The sequence below is a fragment of the Dipodomys spectabilis genome, unplaced genomic scaffold (genome assembly GCF_019054845.1).
Source record: "Dipodomys spectabilis isolate Male_0828 unplaced genomic scaffold, ASM1905484v1 ptg000115l, whole genome shotgun sequence".
NCBI classification, from domain to species: domain Eukaryota; kingdom Metazoa; phylum Chordata; class Mammalia; order Rodentia; family Heteromyidae; genus Dipodomys; species Dipodomys spectabilis.
The window spans coordinates 2,364,534-2,390,199 of record NW_024870792.1 but is presented as its reverse complement, the minus strand read 5'-3'; the positions used below and the strand labels follow the sequence as shown (position 1 = coordinate 2,390,199).

The 25,666-nt window shown below is 40.4% G+C and overlaps 1 protein-coding gene across 1 annotated transcript in view; it reads right to left on the bottom strand.

Annotated features, from left to right (window-relative positions):
• The window catches only part of Dnah7 (dynein axonemal heavy chain 7), a 210,385-nt gene extending 205,502 nt beyond the window's left edge, over positions 1–4,883 (bottom strand). Inside the window, exon 1 of the mRNA XM_042688311.1 lies at positions 4,800–4,883. Within this exon, the coding sequence (XP_042544245.1) occupies positions 4,800–4,814 (15 nt within the window). The 5' untranslated portion in view covers positions 4,815–4,883. The remainder of the gene's footprint in view (positions 1–4,799) is intronic.
• Positions 4,884–25,666: the final 20,783 nt, after the last annotated feature.

Sequence of the window (25,666 nt, the reverse complement as noted above, 5' to 3'; positions counted from 1 at the left end):
AATTGTCATCAGAACAATAACAATACATTGAACTATCAAGCTGGTAATATGAGTCATATTTTTGGCTAGTCATCAATACATTGCCCCTCACCTCCAACTATACAATTTCTGAGTTCTAGCCCAGAAGTCTAACCCCAGGTGCTCCACATGTCAGGTCTGGCCACTTGCCCTAACATGCCAAATAGAAAGATGAGTAGTGGTGAAGTCCAGAGAAAGGAGGTGTATTATGTGGTGTGGGCATGCTGAGGGAAGACAGCAAAGTAAGCCTTTCAGTTTATCTTTGTGGTGCAGACATGGGCTTTGGGTTTAAATATGGGAAGAATTGGGACAAGGAGTAAGAAATCTGCATAACTATTCAACAATCCTGGACACAGGTGTGGTGCCAGGGTCAGAGGCGGTCACTGGTGTGTCTGATTGATCATCTCTCAGGATGCTCTTCTGATCACAAGAAGAAAGGCATTGCTGTCTGCAGGGCAGTTTCCAGCTCTGGTCCCAAGGCATTATTGATCAGACTTGCACATGCTGGGTTCCAGGTGGCTTCCAGGTGGCTTCAGAGAGAACAGCGGGGAGTGCGACAGAAACAAAATAGATGCAGAAAGGCCAAGCTATTTATCTTGCTTTTGGATGCCCTGTGGATATCTGCAGGCCCAAGTGTGGAGTCAGTGACTTTTTTGGAGAAAGCACTCACCAAGCACCTGTTAAACCATCTCTTTGGGGATATTTGACAGACAGATTTCTACTTTGCCCACCAACAAGGTAGTATAAAAGATGCGTAAGGAGACAGGATAAGAGGAAGAGGCTGTCTCCAGGGTTCCAGTGCTTCTTCCAATTGCTCCCACAGTATGGCTGCCAGCAGCCAGCCACCATCGGCCTGAGGACACTTTCCCCACCTGCGTTGTGTGGCTCAAGTAGGTTGTACTGGTATTTCCTCAGGTGGCTTTCCACAAGTCTCACAGAACACTTCAGAGGGTGAGAGAATTCCTGTGGAGTTTCCATATCATAGCAGGTAGAGTCCACCTGCAGCCCTGGTCGGCCAACACCTCCACAAATGCTCTTGTCATTGGCAGGCCGGGTGGTCACCTCACCTCCAATGAGTTATGAATCAAACTTTGGGGGAGAATGGTTCTCCCAAGTTCTTCAGTGGGCCCTTCTCCTTTACACATATATTCAGTGGCAGGATGCTACTTCCTATCACAAAACAGGTCTTCATAAATATCTTCCACTGTGTTTTTTAGTATACACACAATTCTTAGGCAGGTCTTACACATTCAGATCTGAGCGTGCATACCTTTTTGTCACTTTATTTAATTCCTTTGGTTTATCTATCTATACAAATTCTAGCACATTGTCTAAATCTTAAAATTTATAAGGACTTCTCTCCACCATGCTATTGTTAAATATGATCATAAATGTGAGGTTTTAGCATGCATGAAACCTTTGGGAATCTCAATAGAAACACTAAATTTCTAGCATAATTTGAAAGATAATTATCATGTGATATTAGCTCTTCCATTGCCTGATTACAATTTGAAAGATAATTATCATGTGATATTAACTCTTCCATTACCTTATTACAATATATTTCTTGATACTGGGAGCGTATACTTCAAGACATTTTTATAATTCTTCCTAAAGGTGATAGTTTCCTTTGTTAGAGATCCAAGTACACTCCCCCCCCTTTACATGATCTCTTTAGACATTCTCTTTAATATTTTTGAGCATGTTATCTGTTTTCTGTAGAAATCTTATTGTAATTTTACATTCCACAATGAAAACCAAAGCATCTGATCCCTAACTAGTCTGACTTTGCATTGAGGTTACGTTGTTAGTTTTCATCTATTTGCCTATTAGAAGAGTCAGTGTAAATGATACAACTCAACTGTGACCCATTGCAATTTAATTAATTAAATCAATAAGGTTGCGGGTATGATACCACATGCCTGTAATCCCAGCACCTGGGAGATGAGACAGGAGAATCTCAAGCTCAAAGCCCACCTGTGACACATAATGCTATCTCAAAAACAAACTTTTGGGCTGGGAAAGTGGCTCGGTGGTAGAGCGCTTGCCTTGCACGTATGAAGCCCTGGGTTCCATTCCTCAGCACCACATAAGCAGAAAAAGCCAGAAGTGGTGCTGTGGCTCAAGTGGTAGAGCACCAGCCTTGAGCTGAAGAGCTGAGGGACAGCACGCTGGCCCAGAGTTCAGGCCCACGACTGACAAAACAAAACAAACAAAAAAACTTTTAATCAGACTGACTGAAACCTCAGTGTCACTTATTTGAGCTACAGTTGTTAAAGTTGCCCCTGTGGTGCCAGTCTGTAGCCCAATTTTTCAGTCTTCATTAAACTCTATTTTAAGCAATGTCTTTAACAAGATATAATGAAACAGGAAAAGTGCATCACAGAAACGTAAAAGTTACAGGTTTTCCCCCTTTTCTGCCCACAATCTATAATTAATTTGTAAGGAGAGTAGGGTTTTTTTTGAGAATATATACGGTTAAAACTCTGAAAGTTCTTCAACTGAAACTCAAATGTCACAAGTTTTAACTTTAAGAATGAAACGAGAAACTGCAAAAGACTTCTATTTCTTTTAAACACCTAGGAGAAAAAAAGCTAGCCTGCTATTTCTGCAAAATGCCATGTCACCCTCAACCTTCCACTAATGAGACGAATATGTTAAAACCTCCTCAGTAAATATGATTTTACCACCTGCTCACTTCCTCAAGCTGAATGAATACATAAGTAAATGTCACACTAAAATGGCATTTCTAAAAGTTTAATCCATTCTATTGGATTTAGATTAACATATAAAATTTCCATCTTCCCAAAAGGAAAACTATACTTTAAATTAGCATAAAACAAAATATCAAGATAAGTTTTAAAATTACAAACCAACCAAAATGAGAGAGGGCCCTCTGCTGCTTAAAATAGTGTGTAAAAAGTAGAATCTCAGGTAGACTAATGCCCATTGTTTAAGATCATGATGGGGGGGGGGGGGGGAGGATTGAGTGGTGTAATTTCCCTGTATCACTTTCACAGAAGGAAGCAAAACTCAAAATTTGACTGCCAGTGGTTTTCAGTGGATGCTTCTTCATAGTAGAAGAGTAAGTTAAGAAAAGTGTGAAACAATGCTATTCATGACTACCACAGGTATATTTCAAATTTTGACAACCTAGGATAAAGCTCAAGATTAGGCCAAGGACCAATTTGGGGTTAACTATTAAACAGACTGTCCAATAGATACTGATGGTTATGTTTATATGCTTTTTAAATTAGTAATCCTATTACAACTTTAGTGATAACTGCTCAGGATTTTTTTGAAGTTATTTGTATCAACATTTTTGTGCTTATTTCTTCTACTACTAGTTACTAATAATACTTTGGTATATATCTCTGAGTGTCTGTTTCTTAGTATTCAGTTTATTATGTAATTTAATAAATGCTGGAATTAAATTTTCTTGAACACGTGGGTGTTAACTACTTATTTGATTGATGAATGGATAAAAGTTGTTACATTTTCCTGTAGCAATCTACAATCCAATAGATAGTTGTTATAAATTGCACAGAAAATGCCCCTCCTCCTCCCCCCCCTGCAAAAGAACCTCTTGATGTCTTGGTTCTCAGTTGGTGGTGCTATTGAAGGGGATTGGATTAGAAGGGGTCTAACCACTAAGGGATAACCTATTGATGAGTTCATAGCTGAGTGGCTACCAGAAGGTAGGGTCTAGGGGGAAGAAGGTATGTGGGCATAACTTAGAGATATCTTGTCCTCAGCGTCTCTCCCGGATTCCCTGCTACCCTTCATCTCTCTCCTTCCTTTTGGCTGCACGAGGTGAGCAGCTCTACTCTACCATGTCCTCATCATAGGCCCAGAAATACAAGCCAAGTAGATGTAAACTGAAAACTCTAAAACTGGAAGCCAAAGCAAATTTTTATTCCCTTGTTGTTTCTCTAGGGTATTTTCCCATTGCAACACTGATTCACACAAAGGAACTCCATCACTTTTTGACATTGTTTCCACAATAAACTCAAGACTACCAAAACAAACCAAAAAAACAAAAAGCAATGGAAAAGATAGAATTAGTCTAGTATCAAAACAAAGAAGCTAAGGAAAATTTGTAGACATAAAAATTCCGTGTTTGATCCAGATTGCTCAGTGGGACCTCTCCTCATTCACCAGTATGTAGAAAGCTCAATTCCAGTGAGAATAGGGGAGGGGGAAAAAAAGCTCATACTTGTTCTTTCGCATTCTGCACTGGCCTTCAAAAGAGGATGCTGCTTTTCTTTGAATTATGGTCATTTTTTCACAAAGCACCTATTGCAAAATGTACCCTTTATTACACACCGCAGGGACATTTTCTTAAGAAGTGCTATTGTACTGCATACCCTCCTGCGCATCATACAACTTGACAAACTCAGAAAATAAGCTTTCTGATTTTCCTCTTCTGCCTAAGAGGCTTACAAGGCTTAGAAAGGCTAGGGGATTTGCTCCCAAGTTCCCCAAGCCAGCAAGAACCCCAAGCCTGCTGCAACGCGGGGCCCGGCCTCCTCCCCGCCTGCACTCCCGCATCCGCACGCTGGGGGCGCTGGGGGGCTGGACTGTTAGGTTCGGTTGCTATGGTGACGGCGCAGGCGAGCGGTTGACGGAGGAACAGGGAAAAGCGCTCAAGCCTCAAGGGTGGTAAGGGGGTGGAGGTAGCCGTGCGCCCCGGGGTCGCAGCTGCGGTGCCGGGGAGTCCGCAGGGCGGCGGCCCTCGGACGCTGCGGACCAAGCGGGGTCTGGCGGGAGCCGTGTCTCACCTTGGCACTGCTCATGGCTGCGAGGACTCACTGGCCACCGCGGGCGGCTCTGGGCTGCTCTTCCTGCCCGGTCCTCTCGGACCCCAGGCTCAACCGATGAGCCCTGCGGTGTGCGTGAGGGTCGGCGGTCTCTGCGCTGCCTGCGGGCTGCCTGCTCGCTGTCTCGGCTCCCTCGCTCGGCGCCAGGGCGGTCTGGCGTCCTCTCCGCATCGGTTGCTAAGCAACTGGCCGGGCGCAGGCCCCACTTCCGGTCACCTCTTGCTGGGACCTGCGCGGAGCCTGGCCGCGCATTCCGGTAGGTGGCGCTGTCCCGCGTGGCATTGGCGCACCCGTGTGGCGTGGTGGATGGCGGAGAGCCTCTGCACCCCCCGGCCCGGCCGATCCGGGCAGTTTGCTGGGAGGGGCGAATGCTCTGACTGCTAAAGTAGATCCTCAGATTTGGGCACCCTCCCACCGAGCCAGATGCACCCCTAGTACCTGGGCCTTAACGCCTCGTGCAGGTTGACCTGTGGCTTGGCTGGTCTAGTGGAATGCACGGATTGCAAAGTTCAGTGCCAACAGGAGCGAGTGGGATAATGAGAAGAAAGCATTTAAGACTGGAACCAGTAAACACCTCCGTTCATTGCTCTTCTGCCGCCAGACTCCCCCTGCTCCCACCCACACTAGAAAATGTCCCTTGGATGAATACTAGAAAAGGAAGCATCAAAAAAAATCACTCAAATCCACGTTCAGGGACAGTTTACTACATGAAGGATGTCGTGCAAGCAGCCAGGCACAGAAGGAGGGAGACACCCGGGTGGGGAGTGGTGTGTGGGGAGGGGGGTGTTAAGCAAGCATTTACAAAGGGACAATGCTATGAATGAGTCCTTGGGGACAACACAAAACACCCACTAATTTCTCATGGAAATCTAGATAGAAAGGAAGTAGAAGCTTAGGTCTGAAGGAAGAAGACAGGGCCATGAAAGGAATGTCCCAGAACTGCAAATTGTTCCAAAAGATTGAAGAATACATTTGGGTACATTGGGAGTAGTTAATCTAGTGAGCAAATTAAAAGGATAAATCATTGATCTTTTTTTAATCCTTATAAGACATGATAAGGAGTTAAGACTCATAGGGCAACTTGCCCTCCACTGACAAGTTATGTTTTTGCTTCATTTCATCCTGTTTCATTCTTTGCTTTTGTACTTTTTTTGAGACAGGGTTTCAGCGTATTATCTAGGCTGGCCTGGACATGGCAATGCTCAGAGTGCTGGGAGTACAGGTTTACATCACCAGCCTGCCTGAAAAGTAAATGGCATGCATTATGGATCAACCCTGTTGGGAAAAAAGAGAGTCCAGCGGATAAAGTGAAACAGCCCTCAAAAAAGAGAAAGAGAGAGATTAAGAGAGAGGGGAGGAAGAGTGAAATGAGGAGGAGGGAGAGGGAAACAGTAGGAGGGGTGGGTAGAGGGAAGAAAAGGAAGGAGACAGAAAGGGGAGGGGAGGACAGAGGAAGGTTCCATCCTGAAATTCCTACCGAATCTCAAGAGATCCCTAATAGCCAAAGCCAAAGTAACCTTGACAAAGAATAATTGGAAGTTACACTTTTCATTCCAAAATTTACTACAAAGCTACAATAATGAAAACAGTGTCTTTTCAACAAATGATGCAGGGAAAACTAGATATTCACATGCAAATAAAACAAAAGTTATATCTGAACCTTCCTAAACACCATATACAACAAATAATTCAAAATGGACCAAACACCTAAAGGTTGGGGAAAAAAACAACAAAGATCCTAGAAGAAAACAGTGAAAACTTCATGGCACTGGATTTGGCAATGATTTCATTGGGATGACAACCACTACTACAAAAGAGAACTATTTCATTAAAAATAAAACCTTTGTTGCAACAAAACAAAAGAAAGGAGCAACAGATAAATGATAATGATTTAAAAAAAAACTTTGGTGCAACAAAAGAAAGAAGCATGGGAGCCAATGTGTTGACCAGGGTAGAGAAATTGGGACAGTGTGCACTAATGGGGGTGGTGAAGGGGGACATAAAACAAATCGAATTTACATGACTTAAAATGTTCACTTCTGGGTGTATACCCAACAGCATTGAAAGCTGGGACATAAATATGTGTGGATTCATATTTAGAACAGCAATATTCAGAATAGCAAAATGAAAGTGTATACTGATGAATGGTTGGGTAAACAAACTGTAGTGAAATACTTGTAGTGGGAGGAATATTCATCCTTCAAAAGGAAGGAATTCTACCACATATCCAACATTCATGAAGCTTGAAGACACAATGCTAATGGAAATTAGCTAGTCACAAAAAGACAAATACTGTATGAATTCACATGTAGGAATTGCATGGACTAGTCAAATTCATACAGACAGAAAGCAGAAGGGTAGGTTGAGGAACTGGGGGTAAGAACAAGACCCCAAGGGAGAAAATGAAAATGATTGCTTGATGTGTATAAAGATGATCAAACTTTTGCAAATGGGTGGTGGTGATGGCTTCCTGGAAATATGGCCACCCATGTACAACCAGAACAACTCTCAGTGGTTCTCAGGTGTTTAGAAGTCTGAGGTCAACTGGATTCCTTCCTGAAGGTCACAGTTCACATGGGCAGGTCAGGAAGTGGTATAGATGGATTCACAGCAATGGAACTAGACAGAGATGAGTCCCAGAAATCAGCCATTCACCTCCCGCTGTTTCCTATCTATGAGCAGTTTTTCAATCTTGTGCTATCTCCACATCCATTTACCCCAATCTCAAAAGCTGTAATTGAATTAATCTAAGCATTGGGCTGTTTTGACTTTCTACATTGCCTCTGCCAGACAGACCTCCCTGTATAGCTGCTCAGGGGTCAACTTCTCATTTGAGTTGAGAAACAATCCTGTTTCTAAATTTGTCTTTGGCAGGGCATCTTGCCAGAAATATGGAAAGAAAACAATTTTATAAAAATTGGCAAAGACAACTCTTCAGTATTTTTCAGTTATTTTGATCTCTGTCCAGCAAAAGGAATGTAGCTCCTGAGACTGGGTTCCCACAGTAATTCTCATAATAATCAGTAATGTGACTAATTGACTATGTACTGACATGAAAGAAATAGGCAAATTAATCCCTTGTCCTCACTTTCCAGATTAACACCAGGTCAAACTTCTAATAGTTCCAACAAACATTTCTCCAAGTGTCTTGTACGTTAGACATGTTAGACCACTGGAAATCTCAAATTATCACTCCTGTTACTAGTCTTATTGAGAGATTCCCTTAGATACTTCATGTTTAATTTGGGAAGAGCTATTTGTATGCTAATGTTGATTTCCTATTCTGAAAACATGGAAGTCCATTTTAAGAGACAGAATCTGGAAATAGAAAGTGTGGTGGCTGGTTGATATTTTAGGTCACTGAGCATCAGTTAAGTTGCATTTATCGTCTTGTATTTTATCTTAGTTTGTGTGCTGTGTTTTTCTTGCTCTTTTGTTGCTAAAATGATTTTATTAGACATGAGTTAAATGTTGTGTAAGGATTTTATGACCAAATTTGTACTGATTCTATGGGAGTCTTTCATAAAACTTTTTAACATTTTTCCTTTAAATTATGGTAAGTTTAAACATCTGCTGAATTATTTTTATTTTTTAACCTATTTTTGAAACTGCAGTATGTGTGGAAGGAAGCTGATGTTAGTTAGCTTCCTTTTGAAGCTGGGTAACAGCTTTATATTTTTTTATAGGGCATGGGATGAAGTTGAGAAAATTAAGTCCAGAATCTGACTTTTTTCTGTAAATGTATATACCTTCCTATCTTGCTTATCTTGCCCAGTCAACTCTTAATTCTTAAGGATTCTTTAAGGCACTGATGTAGGCACAGAAAATATAGGCCCAGCCAGATATCTGCTCTTTTTCTATTAAAGAAAACAAAGAATTAAAGCTGAATGACCACCAGCTAGCCACTCAAAGATGCCCTGAAGTAGGCATAGATGTCATCAAGTGAGAGGTAAGAGGGAGGGAGAGAGAAGGAGGGAAGGAGGGAGGGAGGGAGGGTGGGAAGAAGGAAGAAGGAAGAAAGGAAGGAAGGAAGGAAGAAAGGGGAAGGAAGGAAGGAAGGAAAGAAGGAAGGGAGAGAGGAAAGAAGGGATTGAGGGAGAGAAGGGAAGGAGGGAGGGAAGGGACGGAAGAAAAGTAACTGAAGCTGGGCACTGGTGGCTCATGATCTTAGCTACTCAGAAGGCTAAGATCTGAGGATAACAGTTCAAAGCCAGCCCACTCAGGTAGTAAGGTCTATGAGACTCTTATCTCTAACTACCAGAAAACCAGAGTAGAACTGTGGCTCAAAGTGGTAGAGCACTAGCCTTAAGCAAAAAAAAAAAAAAAAAAAAAGAGCTCAGGGACATTGCCTAGGCCCTGAGGTCAAGCCCTTCAACCAAGGTGGGAGGGAATTCAAGGACAAGACTTGAAACTCTGACTTTCTCTATCTGAGATTTTGAAATTACTGTACAAATTTTCAACCCCTTAACAGAAAGTTATACAAGTTCAGAGTTAAGAGTGACAATAGATAACTTAGGTATAAACAAACTCTACAGAGTTGTTGACAATTCATGCATGTGGTATTTGTTTGTAAAAATATTGAGCTATATATGGACAAATTCCCATAAAAACAAATAACTATGTTGCTCTATTACCACACGCTGACCTTGTACTAATCACAACCAGACTGAGGAAAGCACAGATGGCTGCTTTGAACACTAGAGGGAGATATGGTCCCCTGCAAATCAGAAAGAGAAAAATGAGGTGGGGGGTGGGAGGGAGTCTATAGAACTACTCAACACAGAATCATCAGACATTCTACAAGAAATATCATGTATTAAGACTGGCCAGATAAGGTGATGTTAGGAAAATGAACCCTAAGATATGTATTTTAAATGTTTTTTTTTCTTTCATGCATTTGTTTCTAACGCATTTATATGATTATTTCTTTGTTGCTTTGTATGTCCCTCCCCCACAGTATAACCCCTGCTTTCACTGTATTTAATGTCGGTATAATTTGTGGAGGGGAAGGGGAAAAACAAGTCGTTTAAATAAGGATACAGGTGGACCTGTTGCAACAATGAGAAGTACAAGTTGTCATGTCAAAAACGAACTTTACAACTTGGGGGGGGAGGATTAGGTGGGGGGAAAGGAGGATGGGAAGGGATGGGCAGGGTAAACAAAGGAGGAGGCTACAATGCTTGATAAGAAATGTACTCACTATCTTGCCCATGTAATTGTAACCCCTCTGTACAGTATTTTCACAATAAAAAAAAAATAAAAATTAAAAAAAAAAAGACTGGAGCAGGGAGGGGAAAGCGTGGGAGAGAATGAGGGAGGGGGGGTAACACTTCAAAAAGAAATGTACTCATTACCTAACTGACACAATGGTAACCCCTCTCTACCTCACCTTTACAATAAAATGTAAATTAAAAAAGACTAGAACAAAGAACATAAATGTTTGGACAATAATCTGACTTCTTTGTTAAGCCAGGTTTTACTAACAAGCTATATTTATATGATGATGATAAGTCACATTTTCAAGTGACACTTGAAGCCATTTTTCTCTTGACCAATGTGAAGTAAAAAAAAAGATATCCACCAGCTGATTTTTATTTGGAAAAGCATCAGCTCTTCCTTTCTGGTAATATGATTATTGTAAGCCAAAATGTGGAAGCAAAGCTTTGGGGATCTAAATGCCTATGGACTTTGAGGATACACTGTACTTCATGTGCCCTGGGGTTCAGGTGGCTTAAAGGTCATTGGCACAGAGTTCATTCTGGACTTTTTATTTGCTCAATAAAACTTTGCTTGGTAATCACATAGATATGTAATGTTTTCATGATTGCTTGGGGCAACTAAAAAACTTTCTCTTTATTTACTTTGGTAATCTTTCCAAAGAACATATTGCAAAGACATTCTGTTGTTGATCAAAGGTTGAGTGGGAATTCCATCCAACAAGTTTAAGCCTACCAAATACTTTGTTTGACCTTCTAATTTAATAAATCTCTACTGTAATGTCCAACACACAAATATTTCTGGCAATTAAAAGAAGAAAAAAACGATGCCCTTTTCTGTCCCTAGGGCAGAAGTATGATGGAGGAAAAAAGGCCATTTTCTAAATTCTAAGCTATTAAGAATCTTGATTGATTAAAGGTGAACAACCTCCCCACCCCCCAACACCTCTTGTTAGTTGTGCGGCTTTAACTCAGGCCCTGAGCATTGTCCCTGAAATCTTTTTCTCAAGGCTAGTGCTCTACCACTTTGAGCCATGGCTCCACTTCTGGCTTTCTGGTGGTTAATTAAGGTCAGAGTCTCACACTTTCCTGCCCTGGCTGGCTTTGAATTTTGATCCTCATACTTCAGCCTCCTGAGTAGCTAGGATTACAGGCATGAGCTACCCAGTGCCCAGCTGTTTCTTTACAACTCTAAGTTGCCATTGATTTCTCTAAATTGAAATCACAACCCAGGTGTGCATCAGGGTGGAGACTGACTCGCATAGTATATGCAAAACACCCACTTTAGTTCCTTGTATAAAATTGACCCTTTCTTGTAATGACCCTGTGAATTATCTCAGAGGTCACGTGTTCTGGTTTGTCTAGTGCTAGTGATAAGTACAGAATGTGACCCACAGAACAACCAGGACCACGTTTGCAAAGAAATCTTGTAGACTATATAGAATATAGTCTGAGGCTTATGGTCCTGTACTCCTTGCAATAGGGCTTCTCCAAAATCCAATTTACTCCATGATCTCCTGCTCCTAAATATGAGCTTGGAGAAGGAGAAGGCAGGAGAAAGGCACTGAAAGTTAAGCAAGCAGTATTGTCTCTAAAAGAATATAACTTCTCTTTTACCTCCACAAATGTCAACATCTCCTCCCCTTCCCTTTTCCATTCCCAGTTTAACTAAATTCTTCTCTCCAAACCCACTCATATCTTCCAACTCAAGTCATCTGGAAGTGCATGCTTATATACATTTCACTCCCCGGTCTCCCAAATGGGGGAGTTCTTGTAAGGTAGAAATCATGTTCTATTTTGTAGTGCTTTACTTTGCGCACATTCCACAGTGCCAGACACGAAGTACCCACTTGAATGTCATTCCTTGTCCTTCACTTTGCTTTATCACATACAGGTGGATAGCAAAACTCCAACAGGGTAAGTATGCAGATGAAGTCAGTCAGTTCTCTGATGTATCTGAAACTTACCTTCTTTTACCCACTCCAAATTGTAGCTTCGAATGTTTAAAAAGCTAAACAGAACAGAAATACATCAGACTTCTACTTGTGTGGTTTTCTTGGTACTCATGCGATAGCTTTTCCTGAGTGCTCACTCGCAGTTCAAACAGGTTCTGCTGCCATCACATGATGGATACCCACCCCAAATGTATGTGACAAATACTGTCACCACCCATTAGTCACTTTTTATTCAGTCAGATCGAATTATTGGTCATAAAACATAGGAATGAGAAGTTTACACCCATAAACATATCTACATCTAACCATACATAGAACTGGAACAGAAATGGAACTTTTTATTATTTCTTATCCAGACTGCAAACATAAAAAGTAGAACGAGATGATCTTCTTCATGATCTTCTTCAAGATCATGAAGGATAACGCCTCACACATAAACTGGATCATTTGTTCCCTAAGTGGCAAACCATAAAAAAATAAGTAATTACCCTAATTCTGCTGCTGGGAGCAACTCTGTAAACTTTGTGAAGTGTGGCTGATTTAGCTGGCCCCAGATCACCTGTAAGGGAGCAGGTAGGCAAGGCCTCATGTTCTCCAAGAAGACAAGGTAAGTATGTACTCTCAGATACTAGTAAGTGTATGATAGCATGTTCAAAATAATTACATAATAATCTATTTTATTGTATTCAAATAACAGCTACAGTTTTGAAAGATACAGAAAAAATGGAACTGGACTCTTTCCCTTCTGTTCTTATTGATAAGATTTAAGTTGCTGTGATAAATGTTATCTGAATATTTCTTCTAAAATCACCATTTTCTACTTTTCATATATAAAATCCTCAAATACGTCATCTTTACCTACTGAACAGTTTCCTTACCGCTTGATATGATCTCTGTCTCTGTCTCTCTTTCTATCTTTCTGTCTCTGTCTGTCTGTCTGTCATCTCTCTGTGTGTCTCTGTGTCTGTGTCTGTGTCTATCTGTCTGTCTGTCTGTCTCTCTCTCTCTCTCTCTCTCTCTCTCTCTGTCTCTCTCTCTCTGAGACAGGGACTCCTTGTGTAGGCCAGGCTGGCTTCAAAGTCTCTATTCTTCAGCCTCTAGTTTCCTTTTTTCTTAATAAATTTTCTTAAGCATTTATTGCAAAAACAGAATTTAATACTGCTGTCATCTCTTCCGCGGTCTGGATGACTGTCTTGCTTCATCTCCCTGGCTCTTTCACACTTCCTTTTCTTGTTCTTCTAACCCTGTCCATCCACTGTGAGTCCTCACCTCAACTGTCCCTCACCTCTCATACCAAGGACCCATCTACTCAAAGATTTTTGGTCCCCATGATGCTTATGGCTCCTAGCTTTGAGTTCCCTATTATGCTCTCTCTTGTTGAACACCTGTCTCTTCTGTCTAGTGCCTACATGACTTTTCCCTTCCACAGCCTTATCACCTACAACTATAGGTTCAAACTCAATCTTCTCAGTTTTGTTTTGCATTTTGCCCTCTGCCTCTCTAGTCATCTAAGTTGAATATCATGTTCATATTGGTTCTTTCCCCTGTCCTCCAGATCTAAATCCAGTTTCTGCTATTACCTTGTCATCCTTTCCTTCTAGGAACATCTAGATGATTGTATGAATCTTCTAAATAATTGTCCTTTTTTTGTCCCAGTCTATCCAACATACACATTTAAAAGCAGAAATCACTAATGTAATATATAATGAAACCATCTCAGTTTGGTGTCATCAAACTGTATCTCAGAAGATTATCCATCAATTCCACCATCCAACATCTTCTTCAATTCTCCTCCTGTACAGACTCTATATGGTCCCTCACAGAACTGCACTTTTAACTGAGTTTATTTTCCTCTGCAACTTTCTTCATATAGCTTTACCCCATCCAATTTGACACTGAGCCATCAATTAAGCTTTTGTTCAAATAACCAAATATGATGGTCTATTATTTTTTTGAATGAAAATTCAGATAGTGTAATCTTCCAATTATTAAATACTATTTTCTTTCCATATCTATCAGAGAATCTATATTGATATTTTACACAGATATTTTAGCTCCTATATATTTATGAACTACTATAGTTTGTATGGATGCTACTCTTTTCTGTATCGATAGATAGATAGATAGATAGATAGATAGATAGATAGATAGCAGAGTTATACAATACATAAATTATAACTATATAGATAGGGAAAAGGGAATCCATGCAAAATATAGTAGATTATAAATACATCGCAGTTAAAATCTGTATGTGATAGATTGATATCATGATAGATAGAATGCATACACACTAGAAGATAGTACTATGTGAATTCTTAGAGATACATATAGGTAAACATAGATACGAATTTTTTACTTATTCTCTTCACTTCAAAGACCAACTCTTCCATGAAGTCTTTCCAGGTAATTGTATCCTCTAAATGTACCCAGCATAGTTTTAGACATATAGTAGAACAGATATAAAAAATCTTCCAGTTGTTCTATATTTTGAAGAATGTCCTTAATAAAATTATCTTTTCAGACCCAAAGGATATGTACTTCTTAACAAGGAAAGATATTTTTCTAGGTTGAGCCATTAGTAGTATTAGTAGAAGCAATAAAAAGACATGGTCTCTCAGCATTATTCAACTTTCAGGGAACAAAGCAAGCATCTGACATGTTTCCTATTAATGTTTGCCACCATAGCCTAGAGAATAAGCATTATTTTTATGACTTTTTCTCTAATTATAAAAATGAGCTCATACTGTAAATGGTGGGTCTCTGACAACAGTTATTTATCAGGACTATGAACACAGAGAGTGAATCTTAGTGTAAACTAAGGCTTTAGTTAATGATCACATATCACCATTTGCTCAACCAAGGGTAAGAGATGCTTCCTAGAAGTACAGTGAAGCTTCTCCTGACATTTGTGCTATTGTTAGGAAATTTAAGTTCCCAGTATATTTATATCACCAGAGTACAGAAAAGATTCTGTATTATTGAGCTAGGTGTGATAGCACAGGCCTAGAATCCTATTGCTCAAGAGGCTGAGCTCAGCAGAAAGATCTTAGCTTTAGGGTCCATAGTGAGACTTTATCTCAGAAAACAAAATAAACCTAAACAAAAACAACCAAAAAACCATTATGAGTATTCCTATTTAGCCATAATAGCATTAAATTCATGCCTTAATCTAGACCCCAAAGTCTTTTCATATTCACGTTGTTTCTTCTTTTCTTTCAAGTCATCTTCAAACATATCATCTCACCTACTCTCATTTAACAGTATCCAAGAAAAAGGAAAGAGGGAGGGAAGGAAGGAAGGAAACAAAGAAAGAAGGAAAGAAAGAGGGAAGGTCAACCCTACTCATCATAGGGGAAATGCGAGTTCAAATCACAATAAGATACTATTTCCAATTAAAATGGCTATTATAAATACTAAAAAAACAAAAAACTAAAAACAAAACCCTCTGACAAGGAGCAAGAGGCCCTCTTAAACATTGTTGATGGGAATGTATATGTGAACAGCCATCATAGAAATCAGTATTGAAGTTTCTCAATATCTAAAACTAGATCTGCTATTTAACAACCATATTACTGGGTACATGCCCAAAAGAAATGAAATTAGTATTTTAAAAGGAGTTAAATACACTGTCATTTTTATTACTGCACTATTCAAAGCAACCAAGATATGGAATCAACCAAATTATACACCAATGGATGAATGCCTTAAAAATTATTATATATACTGGAATATTATTGGACCATAAAAAGAATGGAATATTGTCATTTGTGGCAATATGGATGGAACTGGAAGCCATTATGTGAATGAAACAAACCAGGCCCAGAGAAACACATTCTCATACATATTTTAGTCTTCTACTTAAAAGACCAGAAGAGTAAAAAGATTGCTTAAAAGGCACAAAAGTATAGGTAGATAGTAGGGCAACTGTGATAGATAATAATTTACCATGTGTGTTAATATAATTAACATAATATAATATTATAAAATAAAATAATAATATAATTAATATAATGTAACTATGTGAAGTGGTAGATGCACTAATTGTTGTAATATTCCAAATTGTATACATGAATCAAGCACCACAAAAGTACCATGAATATGTATAATTATTGTCATCAATTAAAAATTGAGAGGCTAGGAATGTGGCTTCATGGTAAAGTGCTTGCCTAGCATGCATGAAGTCCTGGGTTCTATTCCTCAGAACCACATAAACAGAAAAAGCCAGAAGTGACCCTGTGGCTCAAGTGGTAGAGCACTAGTCTTGAACAAAAGCAGCTCAAAGTCAGTGTCCAGGCCCTGAGTTCAAGCCCCGGGACTGGCAAAAAAATTACAAAATAAAATTGAGCCGGGCCTTGGTGACTCATGCCCATAATCTTAGCTACTCAGGAGACTCAGGTTTGAATCTAGGGTAGGAAAATCTATGAGTTTCTTATCTCCAAGTAACCAGCAAAAAGCCAGAAATGGAGTTGTGGCTCAAATGGCAGAGCAGTTCAAGTATGCTTGAGCAGAAAAGCTAAGCAAGAGCTGGAGGTCATAAATTCAAGCCCCAATACCTAGGACAAAAAATAAAATAAAATAAAATAAAAATTAACTTATAATTTGCCAAAGTACACTGAAGAGGATAGAAAAAAAAACCTTACTTGTAATCATTCTTGAAATTGAATCAGCAATTAAATGACTTCTCACAAGTAAATATTTTCTCAGATGCTTCTACATATGAATTCATTGAAACACATAGTTTTAATCTGAACCCTTCTAAGACTTAAAAGAGAGAAATATTCCAAACTAATAAGTCCAGCCAAACCTAGCTAATAAAATTAGACAATGACAGCAGTAATAAAAAAATATTCTAGGCTATTCTTGCCATGTGAAAACCTAAATACAAATACAAATATTTTAGGATATCAACATATAAGTAGTTTAAGAAGGAAAGAATTATTTAAGATGTTAAAGACAAACATACACACACACACACACACACACACACACACACACACATACACAACTGGTCATTGCCCTAGTATAGTATAGGTAGATAGCACAGAGCTCCTGAGAGCTTTGAGATTTCTTGAGGAATAGGAGTATCTACCTTTTTAAAATTCATAATAAGGCTCTTTCTCCCTCCTCTGCTCAAGAGTATGCTGAAATGGCCCTTCAAGCCAAGATCCCTAGAAAGCTACAGTATGAAAGCCATTTATCAGACACGGCAGAGGGTTGGCATTTTCAGCCTCACCCCTGATCTTTAAGGAGAGAAGGAAGGCTAGAGATCATTGGATCACTAGTGGTTAATGATTTAGTCTTTGGTCAGTCACGCTGATGTAATAAAACATTCATAAAGTACTGTTGAACAACGAGGTTCAGAAAGATGCCAGGGTGATGATCACCCCTTGTTCCTGGATGGTACCACACAGATTGTTGTGCTGGGCGTTGGTGCCCAGACAGAGGGTGTTGATGCCCAGACCCATTCCACCTCACTGAGTGGGAACTTAGTGCCTTTCCCTATGCATTCCTCACATTTGGCTGTTCTCAAGTTGTAGTCTTTATAATAAAGCTATAATCATAATCACACAGCTTCTCTGAATGCAATGAGTCATCCTAGGGAATTGTCAGACTGGAAGGGAAGTCGCACTTGTAAAGCACCAGAATTACAAGCAGTTAGTCAGAATGCACATGGCCTCCAGGCCCTGGGACTGGAGTCTGCAGTCTGTGCTAACTCTGGGTAGTTAGTGGCAGAATCAATTTGAATTGCAGCACATCCAACAGATGTAAGATTTTGGGAGTATACTAGACTGATTAAAATATTAAAGAAGAAAAATCTCATGATTGTCTCAAAAAAGTGCAGTAAGAAAATAGGTACATTATAAGTACATTAAAAACAACAAGAAAGATAAAACCACTTGTGTCTCTTATCTTGGGGTTCATTCCGCTTAACATCATCTTATATGGTCATATGTACATAGCTTTTGACCTTTTCTGCTTATCCTAGACATATACTAGTTATTGCAAGTAAGGGAAACCATGGGACCTATGTTTCTTTCTTCCTCCTTTGTTTTTCCCCTAACATCCCTTCCGTCCCCACCTCTCCAACTCCTCCCTGCCCACTCCCAAATTGTAAAGTTCATTTTCAACATAGTATCTTGTACATCTCATTGTTACAATGGGTCAACCAATAGCCCTTTGTGTGTGTGTGTGTGTGTGTGTGTGTGTGTGTGTGTGTGTGTGTGTGTGTATTTATTGTAAAAATTCTGTATAGAGGGGTTGCAGTTACATGAGCAAGGTAATGAGTATATTTCCTGTCAAGCATTGTTATCTCCTCCTTTGTTTTTCCCCTACCATCCTTTCCCTCCCCACCTCCCTAAATCCTTCCTTCCCACCCACTAAAGTTGTAAAAGTTCATTTTCAACATAGTGTCTTGTACATCTCATTATTACAATGGGCCAACCTGTATCTTTATTTCAGCATTTTGTTATTTCCCTTCCCCTCCCCAAATTATAAAAATGGATATACAAGATGCAGGGTACTGAAATCAAATACAGTGAAAACAGGGGATATACATATATATATATCTATATCTATATATATAGATATAGATATATATATATCAGCATGTTTTCTTGATCCATTCATCTAGGGGCATCTGGGTTGGTTCCATATCTTAGCTATGGTAAATAATTCTGTGATAAACATAGTTGTGTGGTAGCTTTAGTATAGCCTTGTTTGTGATCATTTGGATAAATGCCCAAAAATGGGATTGCTGGGTCATAAGGGAGCTCTATGTGGAGTCTTTTGAGGAACCTTCATACTGCTTTCCAAAGTTTACACTCCCAACCTATATCCTTATTTCAGCATTTTGTTATTTCCCTTCTGCTCCCCAAACCAGAAAAATGTATATGCAAGATTCAGGGCACCAGAATCAAATACAGTGAAAACAGGGGTTTTACCATGGGGGACACTCAATAGGAAATGTACTCATTACCTTACTCATGTAACTGTAACCCCTACGTACAATATTTTTACAATAAAAATATATGCAAAAAGAGCTATAAGAAAAAAGAAAAGAAAATAGGTAAAAGATTTGTTAAAGTTTGCCAATCAGTTTGCCTACATTCTACACTAGTGCAAATGACGTAACCCAAACAAGTGTCAGAGGAGCCAAGCCTGGGAAGGGCTTGTGAAAGCTAGAGCTCCAAACTAGTGTTCCTTTAGCTTCAAGACAAACTCAACCATTTTCTTAGTGTTGTATGTGAATGTTATAATTTCCTACATGTGATGTACTGTGCAAAACTATAAAAGTTTTCTTGAGTTTTTGATGTAAGAGCTTCACTGTTATCCTATTATTCCACCTGTACAATTAATAAGCAAAATTTGCTTTCATTTGAGTAAACCTTATCCACTTAAAAATGTTTAAACCAAAGCTAGGCACCAGTGGTTTACGTCTTTAATCCTAGGTACTCAGGAGGCTGATATCTGAGGATCAAGGTTTGAAGCCTACCCAGGCAGGAAAGTCCATGAGACTCTTATTAACCACTAGAAAATGGGAAGTAGAGCTGTCACTCAAGTGGTGAGCACTAGCCTTAAGCCAAAAAACCCAGAGACAGCACCCAGGCTCTGAGTTCAACTCCCACCACCAAATAATAATAATAATGTTTAAACTAGTAACTATCAGGAATTTACTCTCTTACCTCCATGGCCTTGAACCAACATAACACAAGACTCTTAGACTGCCACAAGTTGGGCTGAATTTAATCCAAGATTGAGAACAGTCTCAGGAAACTGATTTGACTGCTCTCATAAGTCATACTCTCAAATATAATTGCTTCAGTAGTCAGGCTGACCATTTTATTTCCCTTAGGGGTAGTTCACCATCTAAGATGAGAGAAAGCTATTTGATTTTATTGGTTCTTAATATGCCATTGCACAAAAATTTCTGAAGTGAGGAGTTATTCTGACTTAAAATTAAAAGTTGAGCTAAAATAGACTATAGATGTGTTTGTCTGTTTTCTTTCTTTTTTTTTTAAATGCATTAGAAACACATGCATGAAAGAAAAAAAAACATTAAAATACATATTTGAGGGTTCGTTTTCCTAACATCACATTCTCTGACGTTTTCCGCTTGACTCATACCTATACTAGATATTGTAAATAAGGGAAACCATGGGACCTATGTTTCTTTGGGCCTGGCTTACTTCACGTAATATAATTTTTTCCAAGCCTTTCCATTTCCTAACAAATGGGGAAATGTCATTCTTTCTGATGGAGGCATAGAATTCCATTGTGTATATACACCACATCTTCTTGATCCATTCATCTACTGAGGGGCATCTGGGTTGGTTCCATATCTTAGCTATGGTAAATAATGCTGCAATAAACATAGTTGTGCTGGTAGCTTTAGTGTGGCCTTGTTTGTGATCATTTGGGTAAATGCCCAAAAGTGGGATTGCTGGGTCATAGGGGAGTTCTATGTGAAGTCTTTTGAGGAACCTCCATACTGCTTTCCAAAGTGGTTGAACAAGTTTACATTCCCACCAACAATGAAGTAAGGTTCCTTTCTGTCCACATCCCCTCCAGCATCTGTTGTTGTTAGAGTTCTTGATTTTTGCTGTTCTAACTGGAGTGAGGTGATATCTCAATGTTGTTTTGATTTGCATTTCTTTTATGGCTAGGGATGTTGAACATTTCTTCATGTGTCTATTGGCCATCTGTTTTCTGTTGCCATAACTAATTACTTGAGACTTGGTAATTTCTAAAGAAAAAAAATTGTGTGTTATAATCCTGAGGTGGTTGGAAGTCTAAGCAGTTAGCATGGGGTAAGGGCTTACAAGCAAGTTCCTAGAGAGAAGAAGACTGCTGGCTCAGCAATCTCTTCCTCTCCTCCATCCTCATCACCTCCTGGAATCCTAATCACATCCCAAACACTCCTCCTCCAGCTGTCACCAGCTATGAATTTGGGGATTAACTTTCCCAACCAGAAACTTCTGGGGCACACATTTAAGCAACAAAATGAAGTTCCCTAGTGATTTGCAAATTTTTCATTAATGTTTCCCTCTCCTGCTTACCAGTCATGTGACCTCCTATAGTCTGCCATTATTGGCACTGTGACCCATGTAGGCCTCTGAGAACAAAATTTTCTACTTCTCCCTTGCCCCTCCACTGTCTTCTTGCTTTCTCAATAGGAAACTCCTCTTTTCTTAAGGCAGTTCAATAATAATTTTGCTCCCATGAACTGAAGTCACTGCTGATGAGTTTTCAACCTCAATTTTTAAAAGCTTGCAATCCTTGATTTATCAATTCTTCTTGGTCAAGATTCTCTCCTAGGAATCAAACTTCATGACAGTGTTCTGGAACTGGTACCTTCCAGGGAGCTGTCACATACTTTAGAATTCCAAGCTTAGTCAGGTAACAGTGACTCACTCCTATAGTTCTAGTTACTCAGGAGGCTGAGATTTGAGGATTGCAGTTTGAAGCCAGCGTGGGCAGGAAAAGACTATGAGACTCATCTCAACTTAACCACCAAAAAGCCCAAATTGGTGTTGCTCAAGTGGTAAAGCACCAGCCTTGATTGGAAAAAGCTAAGGAACAGCTCCTGGTTCTTTAGTTCAAGTTCCAGTGTTGTGCAACACAATTCAATGGGATGGCATTGTGTATCCAGTCCTTGTAAAGAGAGTCTTCACACTGCAATCCGAAGGAGGGAATTTCCACCGGCCATATTTCTGCCAAGTTTTGTCCCTTCTAAATCACCCCACCTACCAGCATGCACTCAAACACACACACACACACACACTCACACACACTAGGCCTGCACTAGCAACTTTGCAGCCATTATTTCCACACTCACAGATACAAATTGCTTTTTGTGAACTGGTGGTTAGTATTTCTCTTTGTCCCCAAATCTCTATAGAAAGATGTAGTAATACCCAAAGCTATCCTGAAGGTTTGCTCCAAACCATTCTTTGTCAGGTCAGCCTTTATGAAATCCTCCCCAGGAGCAGATATTTTGGGAACAGAATATGACTGGTGAAGAAAAGCATGCGAAGTTTCCAGAGGCCAAAGCACATGTAAATGAACAAAAGGATAAAATTTCCAGGCCTGTACAGTAATGCAGCTGTCAGATGATTTACTGGAAAATTCCCTCCAAAACATCATAGAGGCTGCCTGCTACAAAGGAAATATTTTCCTTTAAGTATAGCCTATTAAAGTTCAATGTGTTATCAATTCAAAACACAACTCTATGAAAATCAGAGATTTTCATGATACCTTCTATCTCAGAGACTTGACCCATGCTCCGTCTCTCCAAAAGGCCAGGACATGGCTGGTATGAGCTTCACAATGTGAGTCCTGAGCCCCCGGGATCCATTCCTTGCATGCAGCTTCCAGCATCAATAACACAGGATCAGGATGGGGCTTTGGTTTTTCAGCACACACAAGTGACTCACTCTAGATGAGGCAGCTCTGATAACATTTCACTTGCAATTGCAAAACTCATCTTACCTTTTAGAATTACACGGGGGCAGGGAGGACAACTGCAAAGTGTACTTACACAGCTCAGAGGAAGAGCAAAACAGGCTTGTTTTCTGCTGCAGCTGTTTTGCCCGCAGAAGGATGTCTCAGATGCCTCAAGGGCTGAGTGGAGTCATGGGTGAAATCTGGAGGTGGAGTGGGGGGCAGAGAAATCAGAAAGAGAGCAAAGGTGACACTAGGGCGTGTAGCACCCAGCCCCGTCCCTGCGCCCAATCTAGGGCGCATGTGGGACCAAATGGTCCAGATTCAATCTTTATTGTCCCATCTCAAGACTTATACTTCATCCTTGACTCTGCTGGACTTTGTGTAGTGTTGTATTTACAAATACAAGATGCCTTGGCTGGAACTACAAGTTAGACTCTACCTGTGCAAAGGGCATTGCTGTGCTCCTTAGGTGAAATACTCCAGAGAATTGGCTCTATGTGGAAGAACAGGAAGGACAGATAGGGCAGCCATATCCAGCCATCCCTTGAGTGCTAGAAGTGTGAGCTGGGCTATTGTACAGGACTGGACAGCAGACAGCTCTTTTTTGCTCACTAGGTAGAGGCTGCTCATGGCTTTGTCTGGATGCTCAGATAATATAAGAGGGGACATTTAATTTCATTATGTAGGATTAAACCTCCAGTCTAAAAAAAAATCTTACCCTTCTTAAGATATAAGTATGGAGTCTAGGTCCTCTGTTATATGCCAGCATGGTATATGCCTAGCACTTGGGAAGCTGAAGTAGGAGGATCAGAAGTTTGAGGCCAGCTTGGTCTACATAGAGAAAATGTCTTTAAAAAGGAAAGGATGGAGGAAGGGGAGGGGATGAAGGGGAAAAAGGAGGAAGGAAAGAAAATAAGCAGGGACATGATCAAATGGTTTGTTGAGTGACTCTGCCATATGACTCACATGTCCTCCACAGGTTCTGACATGAATCTGTATTGTGGGAGAGATAGTCCTGGGCCTCCTGACGTTGCTTAGCAGCAAAGGTTGAATATCCGTGTCAGTGACTCAGCCATGTTCCGCTCTGGGGAAGATAAATTGTCACATGCTTTTCTCTTAGTGACATAAGTTATTTTAGAACAAAACGAGAAACTTGATAAAAACTTGCGTGATTATGAAAAGTCCCTATCTGAAAAGACTCACATTGGTCCTACGATGAGAACTTTTTCCTTCCTAACAAAGGAAGATGATCATCCCTGTTCTCTGGGACTAGGGACTGCATGGCCCATTGAGTCATGCAGGCTATGGAAGGGGCTTGGGCAGCATTCTGCTCAATGGACAATTCAGCTGAGGAGCAGTCCTCCAAGTCTGTTCTGTGTCACAGCAAAAAGGAGTCGGGGGCCAAGTTAGTTACACATGGCAGTGATGCTGGCTAGGGCCAGTGGTACAGCTTCCTCTCCCACCTCCCTCCCCCTGTAAGTAGGCATCTTGCATTCTGCATTCTTGGGTATTCATGTCCCAGAGAGGCCTGGCTCCCTGCTTCCCTGTCTTCCCCTTTGCTAATAGACCCAGGCTTTGTTCAGGGATCAGGCAGCAATATGCTCATGGTAATTAGGCTCAGGCCCAGAGACCAATCACAATCTGCCATTTCCCTTTGCCAGTGAATGGGGTAGAGATGGAGCCAAAAATGAAACACTGCTTAGGGACTTGGGGGAAGAGGAGGCCTTTTTTCCCTAATAAAAGGAACCTTCACATGACTGAGCTGCTTAATTGACCTACTCCTATAGCCCCACTTTTGTACTACTCATTGCAAGAAATGGAAAACTATTGTTTAAACCTCCGTGGATAAGTGAAAACTGTTGGTAATGGCATTCTAACTGGTTAGGAGTCTGAATTTACTGTCTTTTTTTTTTGGGAGAGTTCAAAGCCCCAAGCTACCAATTCCCATCTAACAGAGAAAATAAGCATTGATAGCAAGCTGGGTGAGTAGGGGAAACTGCAATTGAGTTTGCTCCTCTGTGAAAGGGATACAGCAATGATAGTGACTGCAGAGGCCTGTTGAGAGGATTCCATGGAGCACAGATAAAACTTGTAGTGTATTGTGCCTGGATCACATCAGACACTCTGTTTCAGTAGCATGTGTTACTATAGAGAAGAAGAGGCAAGGAGGATTGGTCATCCAAGCTGCATAGTAAAGCTCACACCTACAATCCCAGCTACTCAGGAAGCTAAGATAGGAGGATCTCAGTTCAAAGCCAGCCTGGTGCAGGAAAGCCCATGAAACTCTTGTCTCCACTTAACTATCTAACAGCCAGAAGTGGAACTGTGACTCAAATGGTGAAGTGCCATCCTTGAGCAAAAAAAGCTAAGAGTCAGCACCCAGGTCCTGAATTCAAGCCCTAGTAATGGTACAAAAAGAGGAAGGGCTTGTGGGAGGCTGACTGACCCTTCTAGTATTTTCGAACACAGCAGGAGAGGCCAGATGTGAGAAAGGGATTTTCGTTTTCACTGAACCAGTAATATCTTGAATTTGGACTTCCTCTAGGATTTTAGGTGATAAATTAAAAAATAAATAATTTTCTCAGTTTAGGGTATCTTGTTATAGCAGCCTACACAGAGTAGGATAGGTCACAAGCCAGGGAATATAAAAAGGCGGTATCTAGAATCCACGAAGACAGATTTCTCCCTTAAGACTCCAAAAGGAACAGACTAGCTACCAAATGGATTTTCTTTTTACTTTTCTTTTTATTGGTCATGGGGTTTGAACTCTGGGCTTGGGCGCTGTCCCTCAGCTCTTCAGCTCAAGGTGAGCACTCTACCACTTGAGCCACAATGCCATTCCACCACATGGATTTTACACTCCTGGCCTTCAGAACTGTAAGAGAATAAATTTGCATCATGTAAGCCACTCTGATTGGGGTCATCACTTACATCAGCCTCAGGAAGTCAGAAATCCTAGATAACCAGATAAGACAGGGCCCTGTGTCAGGATGTTGCTGTTCAGATATCACAGAAGCCACAACTCTGAGTGGCTGCAGCAGTGGAGGTTCCTATTACCTCATATGAAGAGCGGAGGAGTCGCAGAGTGAGTGTGTTTGAGGTTGGTTAATTCACCTGCTCAATGACATCATGAGATTGTTTTTTGTTTTTTTATTTTTTTAATTTCTGTTCATCCTGAGCAGAAGGCTTTAGGTTACTGCATTCATGGTTGAGA